This window comes from Vicugna pacos, chromosome 5 (genome assembly GCF_048564905.1).
Source record: "Vicugna pacos chromosome 5, VicPac4, whole genome shotgun sequence".
In the NCBI taxonomy this organism is placed as follows: Eukaryota; Metazoa; Chordata; class Mammalia; order Artiodactyla; family Camelidae; genus Vicugna; species Vicugna pacos.
Genome location: NC_132991.1, coordinates 82,097,970 through 82,112,786, shown reverse-complemented (window position 1 = coordinate 82,112,786; position 14,817 = coordinate 82,097,970). Strand labels below are relative to the sequence as shown.

The 14,817-nt window shown below is 42.7% G+C and overlaps 1 protein-coding gene across 3 annotated transcripts in view; it reads left to right on the top strand.

The window, feature by feature from the left end:
* Positions 1-14,817, top strand: part of EPHA4 (EPH receptor A4) — a 131,744-nt gene that overhangs the window by 56,222 nt on the left and 60,705 nt on the right. For all 3 annotated transcript variants that reach the window (XM_006207206.4, XM_006207207.4, XM_072961731.1), the window contains exon 4: positions 3,519-3,674. In XM_006207206.4, coding sequence (XP_006207268.1) covers positions 3,519-3,674 — 156 coding nt within the window. The remainder of the gene's footprint in view (positions 1-3,518; positions 3,675-14,817) is intronic.

Genomic DNA, 14,817 nt, shown 5'->3' with positions numbered 1-14,817 from the left:
CACGTGTGAGCTAATCTTCCCACAATAGAGGCGTATTTGAAAGGCTAAGTAACGTGCTCCTTCAACTGTACCCCATCTTGTGAACCTTCACCAGCGAGAGGGCGGAAGGAAGGCATCTCTTAGGGGTGCAGTTTGTTTCTCTCAAGACTTGCTTACCGAGTCACTACCATTCAAAACTACAACGTCATAGTTCTCAGTTAAAAGAGAATAGTGGAAAATCATAAGACGTGTCAATGCTTGCTATCCCAAATACATGCTTCATGGGGATTTTATTTAGAAGGAAAGGTGCAATGAAGATTTTAAGAAGCAAATAAGTGGTGAATAAATTTGGGATGGACTTACACATTCATCCACCAAACGCTAGAAGGCTGTGGACCACACAGAGCAAAGAAATGTACTGAACCATCCATTTAGAAAGTCATTTTGAATGTAGGCAGCAAAATGGCTGTGCGCATGAAAAGCCACGACTTTATTTTGAGAGATCCTTTCTAAGAATCCTGAAATATTAATAACATGGTCTTAATGTAGTAGAAGACAAAAGAATGTGTTAAGGGTACTAAGGGTTGCTGAGAATAGCACAATGACAATTTTGTGTTTTCTGCTTGCGTGTGTAAAAGCAAGAGGAACGGAGAGTAAAAATAGTCGGTGTGTTTTTAAAGAACAGCGGTCTTCAGTTTTCTAAATAGGTATACAATTCTGTATTCCCCAAATGACTTCACAAATACTTATTCTTGGTAAAATATTCATCTACCAGCTTCAAGGAAACATAGAAGAAAAGTACAAAATTGCAAACTATTTTTTCCCCTTAAATAAACATGTCTATACACAACTAATTTTTGAAATTTTAAAAACATTTGAAAATTTTCATATTTGAAAATATTTGAAACATTCTATTTGATTTTTTTGTGAACTACAAATTTAATTCTTTAACTGGAAGTAGTCCTATAGAAGTTGAGGAAATAGCAATGCTCTTGTTTCCTAACAGGTTTTTTTTTAATATTTATATATTATTGTATTATTTAATTTGGGGGGGCAGGATGTGGGGGGAGGTAATTAGGTTTATTTATTTATTTTTGTAGGAGGTACTGGGGATTGAACCCAGGACCTTGCGCATGCGCTCTATTCCTTGAGCTACACCCTCCCCTGCAGCAAGTTATTGAATGTGTTCTATTTTCACATTGCAATGAATCAGTCATAGACCAGTTTTTGTTGTTGATCTTCCACTCCCATCGTGAGTTTTTGAATTTTGATGCCAGATGAAATGAAGGATTTCGTCAGGAACTCGGAAAGTTTTCCTCCAGCATCCAGATGTGAAAAAATAAAAGCAATTTATCCCTTCTTGGCAGTCCTATCCCCGAGTGACCAGGTTTTCACAAGTTGACTTTGTTGGCTGTGACTGATCGAGTGACAGATGGGACCCAGTGGGCTTGTGTCAAGTTCAAGGACTCCTTGTATTTGAAGTGAGAAGGACAGGCTTGACCCTCAGTGCTTCTTCCTGCCAAAGCTGGAGGTTTTGATTTTAATCGAACCCCTAGGGCTGTCTTAAGCATGACCAAAAAGCACCTTGCAGGTTGAACCTTATCTAATTATGTGATGTGTATAAACTTGAGACACATAAATCTCAGTCACTGGAGCAAGATGTTTTTCTAAGATGCTCCGGTCCAGTGAGAGAAAGCAAATAAGGGAGAGATTGATCTCCGAGCGCTTTTATTGTCGGTGTGCCACACGTCATAAAGTTTTGGCTCATTAAAGGAAATTCCATAAACAACTAGTTAATAATGATGAAATAACTTGTCCCTTTCTGGAGCTTCTGCTAAACTCCCTTTCCGCTTGCCATTACAAGAGCATGATTAAGAAAATACCAACAGGATGTGCTAGAGGGAGGAACAGGCTTCAGTTGGAAGCCATACGGATGCTTGATGGATGAGTAACGAGCCGGGGAACGTGGCCATATCTCCTCAGAGCATCACGCAGTTCTGTGACTGTCTCTTTTTCCACTCGTTTGAGTAAAATCTGCTGGATGGCTGGCGTGGTTGGTCTCTTGCGGTGGTCACGCTGATGCAAAGTGCCTGTTGGGTCCTTCTCTCAGCTAATTCTTTTGATAGCAGAGAAACACCCAAGGTATGTGATAAATGGAGAAGACTGTGAGTCATACTGGAAAGATTGTGGGTAACCATCACATTTTTTTTTTTTTTGGTACCTCTGATCTTAATGAAACAGCTATTTTTAATGGCCTTGTCCCTGTGGGTTTAATTCGTATGGTGTCGGTCAATTTTTATTTTCGGTTGAGGCAGATTTGGGAGGCAGTCATAAAGGGCATAGGGGAGGAAAAAAAGGGAGAGCGAGGCCCTATTAATTATTTTTTATTGTGAGGCTTCCCAGAATTATTGAGTTTTTCCACATTAGTAAAAGCAGCCCGCAGTGTCAGTGTGATGTTTGTTAATATGAAGTCATGGAAAGCGTGTCAGGTGCGTGAGGAGCTACGTGGTCCGTGTTCTCTGCACCAGCCGCTTGGGCTGCATGTGCAGAGGGAGGAGGGTGTTGGCAAAATGGAGGCAGGGAAGAACAGGAGGGCTTTATTCATTTGAAAGTAAACACAAGGTATCTGCTGATCTTAAAAAATAATCTTAACATACATATTCCAGAACCTACTGTGGGTAGTTTATATTACTTTCCCCTGAAATTGTGATCCGCGTCTTACCAACTCTTTTCTTTGATGCTTGGTTGCTTTTGTTGGTCTTTCACTTTGGTTCTTTCTGTAGCAGTGATTAAGAAATAATCACCGTGCTCGAGGTCCTGGGTTCAATCCCCAGTACTTCCATTAAAGAGAAAAACAAACAAACAGAAAAAAGAAATTATCACCAACCAATTTTTTGGATACCCTTTCAGCTGGTTGATCCAAGATCATGCTCTCGGATTCCATAGCATGTGGCCAAATGTTCAGGCTTGGGGGGCAGAACACTTGAGGTCAAAGCTGCTCCCTGACATTTGCCAGATGCGTGGTCTGGTGCCGACAGTTTACTGCTCAAAGCTGGTATTCCTCATGCCTGAGGTAAGGCTAATAATGGTGCTTAAGGAAAAGGGAGCTGTAAGGATCAAACAGCATCGCGTATATAAGCATGTAGGAAGCACTTGGTAAACTTTAGCTGTGATTTTATTGATACCACTGGTTTTATTTTACTTTATTTTATTTTAATAGATGTGCTGGGGATCAAACCCAGGACCTCGTGCATGCTAGGCATGTGCTGTACCACTGAGCTATACCCTCCCCCACCCAATATATAACAGGTTTTAAGAAAAATTTTCCCCAGGGCTTTGCCACCTGACCAGTAGTGTTAATGACCCTTACAGAGTGATGGTTGCCAATGACTGTTTTTGGTTGCTTTACCCGCATCTTCAGCCAGATGATCACTAGTGATTAGCAAAGATGTCCCCCTTCTTCTGACTCAAGGAGGTGACATTTTGCTTTGCTGTGTTTCCCATGGTTTATATTGGTTTGTTTTTCTTTTTTCCTTTAGCTTGCAAAATTGGGTATTACAAGGCCCTCTCCACCGATGCCACCTGTGCTAAGTGCCCACCCCACAGCTACTCTGTCTGGGAAGGAGCCACATCGTGCACCTGCGACCGCGGCTTCTTCAGAGCTGACAACGATGCCGCCTCCATGCCCTGCACCCGTAAGTCGCGTGCTCATCTCCCATTTCTCGCGTTTTGGTGGCTTTCATTACCACCTAGCAGGACACTGCCAGATCTTCTCCCCGCATCACCATGCAGGGGGCAAATGAAATCAAACATGCATCTTTTCTCGATCAGCGCAGGGGAAAAGCTTAGGAAAAGAAAGGCTCTTTCTCACTGATCTTGTCGCTTCAAAATGCACAGCTGCCAACAGACTACTTTGTGGAGAAGAGATTGAACATTCAGGGGTTGTCTGACAGTATCATTTGAGCTGAGATTAGGATTTATAAATGGCTTTACAGTTCGTTTCATGAGATCTCTTGGGGAAGCTTGACAGCTGTAGGGGAAACAAGGGTGGGGCGGGGTTCCAAGGATGGGATCACATGTGGGCAGGTGGCTTCAGTTCTGTGACTGATGTCATAGCTCGTGCCTTGCGTGTCCCTTCTCCATTCTTTCCTCCGAGTTTTGTGTTCATAACATTTAAGCCTGGATCCCAATAAATGCTTGTTGAGTGATGGGCACTGAATATGTGTTGGATTAAGGAATGGATGGGGTTGGCACCCCAGTGCGGAGGGAGGTGAAGAAATCTTTTCTCACACTTGGGTGTTCCTGAGTGTAGCCATTCCTTTCATGCACACTCCGGGCTTCACAGACCCTGCAATGGCTGGGACCTTACCGGAGCAGGGAGTGGTGGGCCAGGTGGCCCTCCTCTGCTTTCTCCTTGGGTGAGTCTGTGTGGTGGGACAGAGCCCAGTGGCCCCCAGTGGCCAGACACAGGCTTTCCTCAGGTTTTGGCATGGCTTCCCAGCCCACCGTCTAGTACCTGAGGGACTGCTGAGTCTTTTGAGTCTCAGTCTCCTCATCTGTCGAATGGACTAATAACAGTACCTCCCTCACGGTTGCGGCTACTCAGCACCCTCGTGTGGTTTACATACTGTGTGAGATGCATGAAATCATGCTACTTGATGGGTTTCAGCTTTTACTGTCATTATGACTGTTCTTAATTATTTTTGTTTTGTACCTACCATAAATTCCGTCTTGGCTAGCCTGGAAACATCACAGCAAATAGAAGCCTCTCTGGTCTGGGGGCAGTCGGGCCAGCCGTGGGGCCATTGTCTAGCCCTGTCAAAGGAGTGGGCGGAGGAATTTCAGGTCCATCCCACATTTGTATGGAAATTGCCGTACCCTCAGGAGTTCCTTTCATAACCAGAGATGATGATGGTTATAGTAATAATAACAACAACCACATTTTATAATTATACCCAGGTGGTGTATTAGACGCTTTCAATAAACCTTATCACAGGGCTCCTGGGATAACAAATCTATGAGATAGACATTATCTTCATTTTACAGACGAGACAGCTGCTCACTCAGAGATGTTAGGGAACGTGCCCAGGATGCCACCCCACTTGGTGATGGAGCCGCACCCCCGGAAGACTCACAGAGTCCCAGCTTAGTGGGTGGTGCTCCTGCCCCTCCCCCAGCTCAAGCGAGAACTTTCAGAGGGAAGGAGTCTACGGGGCCAGCCTTCGGTGGAAGCGCAAATGGGCAAAGATTGCCTCATCTACTTTTCTGTTCCTTCCATAGACTGAGTACTTTCTCTGGATGCCGTGTATGTTTGATATGCTCAAGTTCCAGCTTTTTCTTTTCCAATCTAAATATTCTTCTCATATGTTCCATGTGGTTGGTTTCATCATCAACTCTCCTCCCCTACCCACATCCACTACCACCGTTTCTCCAGCGGTGAGATTTTAGAGCGCAGAAGGAAGCCACAGTGTGATAACTGCTCCCAATTTGCATCAGGCAGCCCACCGCCCACTTCCCACCCAGAGAGAGCAGCCTTCTCTCGGCTGGGGTCTGACTGTGCTGGAACCTCGTAACATTCACCTTTGGTGGCGAGACAACCGGGCTTTTGCTCCCAGGCATTTTCAGTCTCGTGATTCTAATCTGTTGTCTGGTGATCTCTGTGACCATGGGCCAATCGCTTAATTCCAGCAGCTTGCCGCGCGGGAGTTTAGGGAGACCCCAGAGGTTGCTACAGGCCCCAGTTACTGGCACGTTCGCCGTATGTGTAAGTGTGGTATCTGGACCCTTGGAATGTTACGCTTCTGTAAATCGTTAATTGTCAGCTTTACCTTGAATATGCGAATGAGAAAAGGAAAATATTGATTTTAGCCTATGCGGAAACCCCAAAGTTTCAAAGCTAAGGTAAACGTTTGCATTTTTCAGAGACTGTTTTTAGCAGTATAGGAGAAGACTAGTGGCTTTTTTGTGTCATTGATAAGAGGTCCATAAAAATACGAAAGCAATTTGCAATCCTTTCTTTCCTGGCCTGGTTCTCTGGGCTAACTCAAAATCTCTGCATGACTCTAATGTTTATTGCCTCCCTCTGATCCCAGTTAAGAAGAAACACAGTGCTGATATTAACACCACAAACTGGCAAGATAGTTAACCTCTCCAAGCCTCAGTTAACTCACCTGCAAAATGGGATTCTTTCTACCTGTGGGTTTGTTTTAAGAATTAAGTAAGAAAATATTTGCATGGATCTGGTACATGGTAGGGGTCTAACAAATGTTTGTTCTCTTCTTTTATCTCCAGCTGGTCTCTTCCTCCCCCAAACTACCCGACAGCAGGTTGCCCGGCACTCACTGCCTCTCTATGGGGGACTTTCTCACTTGAGTGCACGATTACATTACCCATGGCTGTCCTGAAACCCTGAAGCTTTGGGGGCGGGACTAAGGCATCCATATTCTCAGAAGTTGCTCCCCATCTTGGTGCCCCCTCAAAATAAAACAAAAACATGGCCCCCATAAATCTACTGCACAGACAAGGTTGAGACCACTTCAGAGTTGAATTTTTAAGTTCTTTTTAAAAAAATTTACTAAGCATGATGCAGTACTCTTAAGACCTCTCTGAGACACGGATCGTCTGGGAGATGGCCACTGATAGATGTACTGGTAAGTAAGCAGCAGAATGAAAATCTGTTCTGGCCTACGGCTCTCCGTCAGATTTCTCCCTTCTCGGTCAGTACCTTGGACCCGCCATATCCAATACAGTAGCCGCTAGGCACACGTGGCTATTTTAAATTTAAACTTAACCAACATTAAGTTTAAAATTCAATCTCTAACTTACACTTGCCCCATTTCAAGGGCCCAAGAGCCACATGCAGCCAGCGGTGACCATACCGGACCGCACTGCTATAGACTTACTTCTGTCCTCTCAGACAGTGCCACGGGACAGTGGGGGAGCAGGTTTCTCAACAGTGAAGACAGTGGGAGTTTCTCTGAGAACCTCTTGTTCCAATAACCCAGAGAATGAAGCCCTTCCCCCCTCGCCCCGCCCCCAGCTTTCTGGGCCTCTCTTGACAAGATGTGGGGATGGAGGGGAACATAAACACCAGGGATCCTTTCAAACTGATTCCAGCCTCTAATCAGTTCTTACCAGTTGGTTAAGCCAGGTGACAAACCCAATTCCCTTGTGCTGACAGCCATGATAATCAGGGGCCTTCCTTGTTCATTATGCTGTCTTTAACCCCAACATTTTTATGCAGCCCTGCGTTTGGTGATCGCTCACTGTGACGGCACACTAATGAAGAAATAAAATACACTATCTGAGACTCATTCTTCTAGCCAAAGAGAGACTCTGCTCCACTGGCTTGTAAAATCAGGTTTTTGTTCACGTGGAGAACGATTAGACCAGGTGAATACAGGCAGCATTGGCTAATTTAGGAGGAAGTGCCCAAGGAGTTCCTCACACCCTGGGTTGAGTTGCTGGACAACTTCAGGGAATTTCGTGGCGGATAAAATTTCTCTCATGGAGGAACTTTGCTGGAGCCTCTGGTCAGGTTAGGATAAATGGCTGTGGGTGAGACAGGCAGTGTTTCAATGGAGGCATCAGATGAACATTTTCAAGAAGAGAATCCATTCCTGTTAGAGTAGAGGGAACAATGCTTCTTACACATGCATGTGCATGGAAATCACCTGGGGCTTGGTGGGAGAGGTCAGGCCTGACAGTCTGCGTTCCTAACACGTTCCCAGATGCTGCAGATGCTCCTGGTCTGTGGACGACCTTCAGGTAGTAGGGATTTAGATCCTCCCTGATGGATGGCAAGAGCTGGGAGACCCTTCTCTCTCATGCTTGTCACTTTCAGTCTATTTCTTCAGCTCAGTGATGACTTGAAGAAGATATTTCAAGGGTTCTGAATATTCTCGCTTCATGAAAATTGAATACTTCGTTTGTCTCCCAGATGAAGAAAATTCCAACCTGGTCTGGAGTTGCATAATCAAATAAATACACACACACTGTGGACCTTGTTTGTTTGTCTCTTCCTCAGGAGTCCCCACTCGGTTACTAGGTTACTGCGAAAGAGTGGAGATGTCAGTGTTCACCTCAGATTCCTGTATCGGTCAAGAAAGACATCAGGGCTTTTGGCGACACTGCTGGCAAGGCAGATGCCCAGACCTCAGTACCCACAAGGATGCCATCGGAGCTGATGAAGGAATTCTGCTTTCCTGAATCATTTCTTAGGGGAAATTTCAATGTCACGTTTACCAATGAAATGAATGTCCTTTAACTCTACTAATCACCGACCCCTCCTCAATAGATCTCTTTCACCTTCCCTTTGCCTTTCTTCATAGTCAGGAATGTGGTCTGGTGGGCAGCAGTGCGGGGAGAAAGTCAACTGCAAGCCAGTGAAGGAAGACCTTGAACAACGTAGTCATTTGGTAGCCTGTTCAGTGATTCTAGCGAGAAAGGTCTGCTTTCCCCCTTTGGGAGACTGAACCAATTTTACATTTAAGATAACTTTCCAATCCCTTCATGTACTAGGGAAAAAAATGCTCTCTAGAAGATGTACATTGGCTCCGTACACCTAGGAAAAAATAACTAACTGGTCATTTTGCCTCTTCGACTTCTGAGCACCGTTACCGGAGTGGTTTTTCATACTTTGCAATTGGAAATCTGTGCTTTAAATCCTCTTTGTTTAACTTGTTGGATGAAACTTATTAGAGCCTGGCAACTGGGGGGCAGTCTGAAAATAAAAGATTACTTTTATAGATTGCCACCTTGAAGGGCCTTCACAAATCTGTCTGTAAGTAAACGGCCCTGAGTAATTCAGTCAACTGTGCCAAACAAACAAAGAGTGATTGATTGACGCTTGGACGAGGCCTAAAATATTCTAAAATTGCAGCTTTTAAGACAGTTTGTACTGGAGGAGCTCAGAGCTAATGAGGGCAAATGTACCAAGATCTTTGGCGAAGGGTCCTGATTTGAGAAGGCTTTCTGCAGGTTTAGGTTATCAAGAAGTTGAAATAGCCTCGCTCCCAACAGCAAAACATCACTTACTTTGTCTTTACTTTTCGCTTTTTCTAATTGAATTTATCGTGGCATTGCATTTCCTCCAGAAAGTGTATTGTTTTAAAATTACCATTTCAGTTCTATTACTCAAAGCCCTCACTTCTAATGCTTTCTGACAGTTATCAACATAATGAACCCTAATGAAATGATGAACAATCTTCAGTGGAAACCCAGTGTGGATCCCAGTGGTGCTGTGTGACTGTGTTGTTAACATTTGAATGCAAATTAAAGTAACATCGTTCTGCCGTTGTTTCCAAGGTCAGGAGAAGAGAGAGAGACTTTTTTTTTCCAAGTGCTTTAATTTTGGAAATCTCGTATTCATTTTCAAACAAGCCCTTGAAACTTCCACTGATGTTCAGTTCAACTCTCTACCCCAAAGATTTACATGCTTGACGGTCCAGCTAAGGGATTTGGGCGGGGGACGGGGTGGGGGGATGTCTAACATGAGGCTTTCATGTTAGAAACCATAGGATAAAAGGTAGCCTTCAGTTTCAAGTAAATCACTTTTTTTTTCTATCCAAAAGCATATTTCTTTTTGCTTTAGAGCTACAAGTAACTAATAATATAATGATGGGAGGAAGGACGTTCTGTGAAATTGATCAGTGAGGGTACAATTTGCTCTGGTGACAGACTGCTTAGTAAACGAGTGAGAATAAAGGCCCAAGATTCCCAAAGTTTTGTTAATGAAAGTCTTTCAGAAAATTTATTGATTGATCTCTCATTTCACATTTCATTATCCATGTAATCAATCATTTTTTGAGAACATATTTTTATGAAAACTCATGAATCTAAAGTTTGCTTCTTTCATGCCATTTGTCAAATTTACAATACTAGAGTATAGTTTTATATTCCATTCCATTTGTCATAGGATGAGAACTCATACTGAGACACCGGTGCCCCCCATTGCCAGATAATGTGACATGGTTTTTTTGAGTGGAACGTATCTTCCCACTGCCTGTCAAGCCAGATGATAAGCCAACGAATGTGCCTGTTCTCTAGACTGTACAAACTGATCAAAGCCACTGAAGACATTTTGATAATTCATGTGCAGTCTTCCACTCATTTCATTTCTAGGCTGCTTCTTTAGTTAGATCTCTAGTTCAAGGTCTAACATCTATTAGTCAGTAAACCACATCTTTGGTCCTTCCTTCTGGGTTTCCTTGTATGTTGACTACTGATAGGAAAAATTACCTCTCGAGAACCCGAGAGTCTTGCCTAAAGACATTTAAGGATATGGGGGGAAAGATCACCACGTATAATTAACAGAAGACATAGGTGGAACCCAGGCTGATCACTGGCCATTTGGTAAAATTTTGAAAGTTTTAGGATATTTAATAAAGATCAGGTATCATCTCAATGAATTATGTTTTAAAAAGGCTATTTTAGCCTCTGCATTATCCTTCACCCTACTTCTAATTTTCTACAGATAAACAGTCCAACGTAGACATTTTATAGGAATTAATACAATGTGGATTCAAGTAGGAAATGCCTACATTTAAGGAACACTGATGTGTGTCCAAGTGAAAGGCTGGAATCATCTACCAGTGTCATTTAGGCAGGTGATTACAATTTTTCCAGCATCATGAATAATTAATAATGACTTGTTATCACCCCAGCCCCGTCATTTCAGAGTAACATTTTTGACACTCTTCGTGGAAGTCCTACAGTGGTTGTGCACAGCATGCTTTGGTGAAACAAGGTCAATTATACATTTTTCTGAGATCCCCTGGGGTGAGAACTGGATCCCTCCTCTGCTCTTAGCATTTTGATTCTCGTCTCATAGTTGACTCATATTCTACATGCTGTCTACTGCTCGGCAGAAGATGGACTGAGGAAAGCGTCCTGTGACACACATAGAATTGCCCCCTACCCTCCTGTGACCTTCCACCCAGGGAAAGATCCGTAAATGAAAACTCCTGCTCTTGAGTGGGGTGTAGGAACCAGGCAGAGAGAACGACTCAGCTAAGACAACAGCACCGTCTAGGAAGAAATGCCAGCATCCTTCAGCTTAAAGGACAAGGAAGCTGGGAGAAATGTGAATTGAGAAAGCCAAGAATGCTCCGGCTTTGTCCGCAAACAATTCATAGATAGGCTTCATTTTTCTGTGTGACTTGTTCATCTCTCTGGGAAGGGGGTCGTTCTGGCCTTTGAATCAGGGTTTCTGATCCTATCTTTCCACGTGTCGGCTGTGTGAATTTGAGTGAGTTGCTTAACTTCTCATATCTTGATTTTTGATCATCAGATTGCTTTGGGTAATAAATACTTTTCTGCCAGATTTTATGATGGAGATTAAAGGAGATACAGGATGAAAAACAGGGCTTTGCAAGAAATGAATTCACAGGCCAGCTAATTCTAAAGCAAAATACTCATGCTTTTCATAGTTTTTCTAAATGGATAACTGAGAGTTTATAAAGTACTTCAACCATAAACTAGTCCTATCTTAAAGTCAAGAAACCACAACTGCAATTAACTTGGTAAAGAAAAGACAAACAGTTCCTGGGTGTAGAATGGGAGAATAGATTTATCAGAAAAATAGGTGTTAGCAAAATTTCAGCAAGGAGTTGCTGCTCCAGGAAACCAAGAATTTTTCATAATGGTAAGAAGGGATTGCTATATCCAAACAGTTCTGGTTTGTCTTTTTTTTTTAAATAATGGGCAGTTCTGCCTTGGCTCTAAAGTCATTGCTAAAACACACAAACTGCCCTGATAAAAGGTTATGCACTGTGCATTTATCTCGGAGGAGGTGTCCCGGCAGCAGTCGTCCTGTAAACTCACCCCCGGCAGCAGAGACTGAGAGAAAGCAATTAGTAGCAGAAACATATACAGCTGTCGGGGGGCTGCATGGGCTTTATTTCAGAGTCAGAACTTACACACCCCAGCTGTTTATTCTGCCTCGGAACCTGTCTTTCAGCTGCAGAGAGATTAACAAAGGCTTATCTGAAGGGTTAGAGGGTTTTACAGCTGAAACACTGAAGTAATTATTGACAGCGCAAAAGTTGTACGTGATTAATGAAGCCTCAGGAAATGGACCTCCACACCCAAGGTGCTTCTTCCTCGGAAGCGATGTCTTGTTCTGGCTGCCATGGCATTTTAGTGGGGTGACAGTAGCGCTTCAAGAAATTGATCATTTAAGAATTACGTTTCTGCCCGTGCTCTGGGGGAATGTTTCTTCCCACGTCCGGAATTAATTTCATGGCTCAGGCATTGAATTTTAAGATGGTGATTAAAAATCAGTTAAGTAGTAAAAGTCTGCGATAGCTCTGGAAACCACATTGCACTTGAGCTGGGCCACTTTGGTTTCCTGTCAGCTTGTCTCCTTGTCTTGACTGCAGACTTTTTTTAATTTAACCTTTGAGCAGGTGATTGCCTTCCACACCCGCACCCCCATCGCCTTTTGTGATGTGATAACATCCAAATGCTGTGACTGCGATGCTTCTGAGGAGTGAGCTGGACTGGCCTAAGAAATCATCGCTCATTTATTTGTTCAGCAGACACCTAATAAGCATCTCCTACAAGTTTGGCATCTTTCTAAGGGCTGGGAGACTCTCGTAAAACAGAACAGGGAAGACTCCTGTTGTCACAGAGCTTCTGTTCTAATAATAATATAAATAATAAAACAAGATAATATAGACTTCTCACAAGAAGGAAAAAACAAAAGATCATGTAATGGAGTAAAATGGAGGAAAGGGGAGGATTTCGCTTTGTGAAGAGTGGTGAGGACCAAGGGGGTGAGATCTGAACTGAGACCCAGGGGTAAGGAGGCAGCTCTTGAAAGAGCCAGGGGACAGAATTCCAGGCAGAACTACCGAGTCTAAAGAATTTGAGTTGCATGTTAAAAGTTTTGCGACCAATGTAAGTTTTAAACTTGACTCATTTCTAACCCTTGGTTCTGGAGTCTGTTGGCACTTTAATTCCAGTTGTTGTAAGAAACAGAAATTTCAGGTTTATGTGGCACACTACACTATATATCCACAGAGATTTAAACCCTTTGGCAGAACCCACTTTTAAACGCAGTTATCATAGTGGGTTTCCATCCTTTGTGGAAGTTCCAGTTACTTGCTATATGAATAAAAAAGTGAATTGTATTTGACTTGTGACTTTGGGGTGAGGTGCTTAAGGAGCAGTTATCCTGACCTAGGCTTTCCATGCATTGGCTCATACCAGACTCCTAGTTCTTATTGGAGGCATTTATGACTTGGGGTTTAGTGTTGGCTGATCTTTTTGAATGATTTAATTAAGGCTCCTATAGATTTCATGCAAATATGAAACATCAGGTTTTCCTAAATGAGCTACTTTAAATCCTGACATAAGCCATCAAGTGTGTCCTCTCAACTACTCAGGAATTATACTTTAGTCTAATACGTGAGAGGGAGGAATGACAATTTGTGGAATTGCTGGAATTTTCTTTGATGCTTGGAGTATCGCCCTTCTTAAATGTCACAGTCACTTAATTTCTCTAGATAGTATGTGGTTCGTTTCTAGAAGCCTGTCTTTTCCCAGAGGAATGCACATGATAGGTTAAGGAAGATCAAGATCCCTTTTATGATAAAACATGCTATGTATGATACGATAGTCCTTTGCTTCTGCAGTAATTCGGCTACAGTTTCTTGGGACTTCATGCTGTCAAACTCCTGTCAGTGGAATGCAAGTTGACATCCCACTAGAAGATAATAATTATCCATTGTAGCACCTTTCATCAGGACCTGCTGGGCCGTACAGAAAGTATTTCACACCAGTGAAACGAATGGATGTTCATTAAATTTACCTGCACTGGCAAGAAACACAGAGCCCATTTCTTTCAGAGCGCTGAGAAACTCAAAAAATAGGCCATCACGTTCTCTGTAATTTTATTCCTTCCTTAGTCGTAGAAGGTAGGCATGATTTGGACTTTACAAGCCAGAGTTACTACCTGACCTTTATAAGTGTGAATCAGGGGGGTGATCTCCTTAGATTAGTTCAGAGTATGCTTGAAGTCCCTAGAATTTTGTGCAAATTAGAAGTGATTGTTTTTCTAGGAAGAAGGTACATTGCTCCCAGCAAACTCTCTGCTTCAGGGGTTGGTAGACTGTGGCCCAAAGGTCAAATTCAACTGCCTCAGTTTTTGCAAACAAAGTTTTCTTAGAATACAATCATACCCCTTTGTTCAGGTATTGCCTACGATCAAGGCGCAGTGAGGAGTTGAACACGTTGCCAGAGAGACCACATAGCCCATTAAGCCTAAAATATTGACTATCTGACCCTTTTAGAGAAAATCTGTTGAACACTGTTCTAAAGGATTAGTCAGTAAAGGATTATTGTGTTTGACTTTTGGTTCTGGTAGTCCAGCTATTTACCTGTGCCACTAAATTGTGTTAAAAATATGAAGGGCATTCTAAATATGAGAACTTTAAAACAGTCTGCATCTGGCCCCATTCTTTGATGTAGAAAGAGAACCTTAGGCTTATATGTGAATTTCAAGCAGGCTTTACAAATAAAAGCAAAAATTTAATGGAAGGACGTTTACTTTCCCTGAAATATACTTCAGTATTCGATTGATTTGTATTCAAAAATGTCTTAATTTTGATCATAAGAATAACATTAAAAAGTAAACTGTACTTCTATAAAGGCTTATAAGGAAAATGCCTTTGAAAGTGTCAAAATTAACTTTCTTCCGAGAGAAGCGTTCCATAGCTCCGTGCCTGAAGAAATTATCATCCTGAAATCAAGGTGGAGAAAGGAAAATCATAATATCAAATCCCAAATGTACAAAACTTCCACTGATAGGGCCCACATTTTAAATTCCCAGCCATC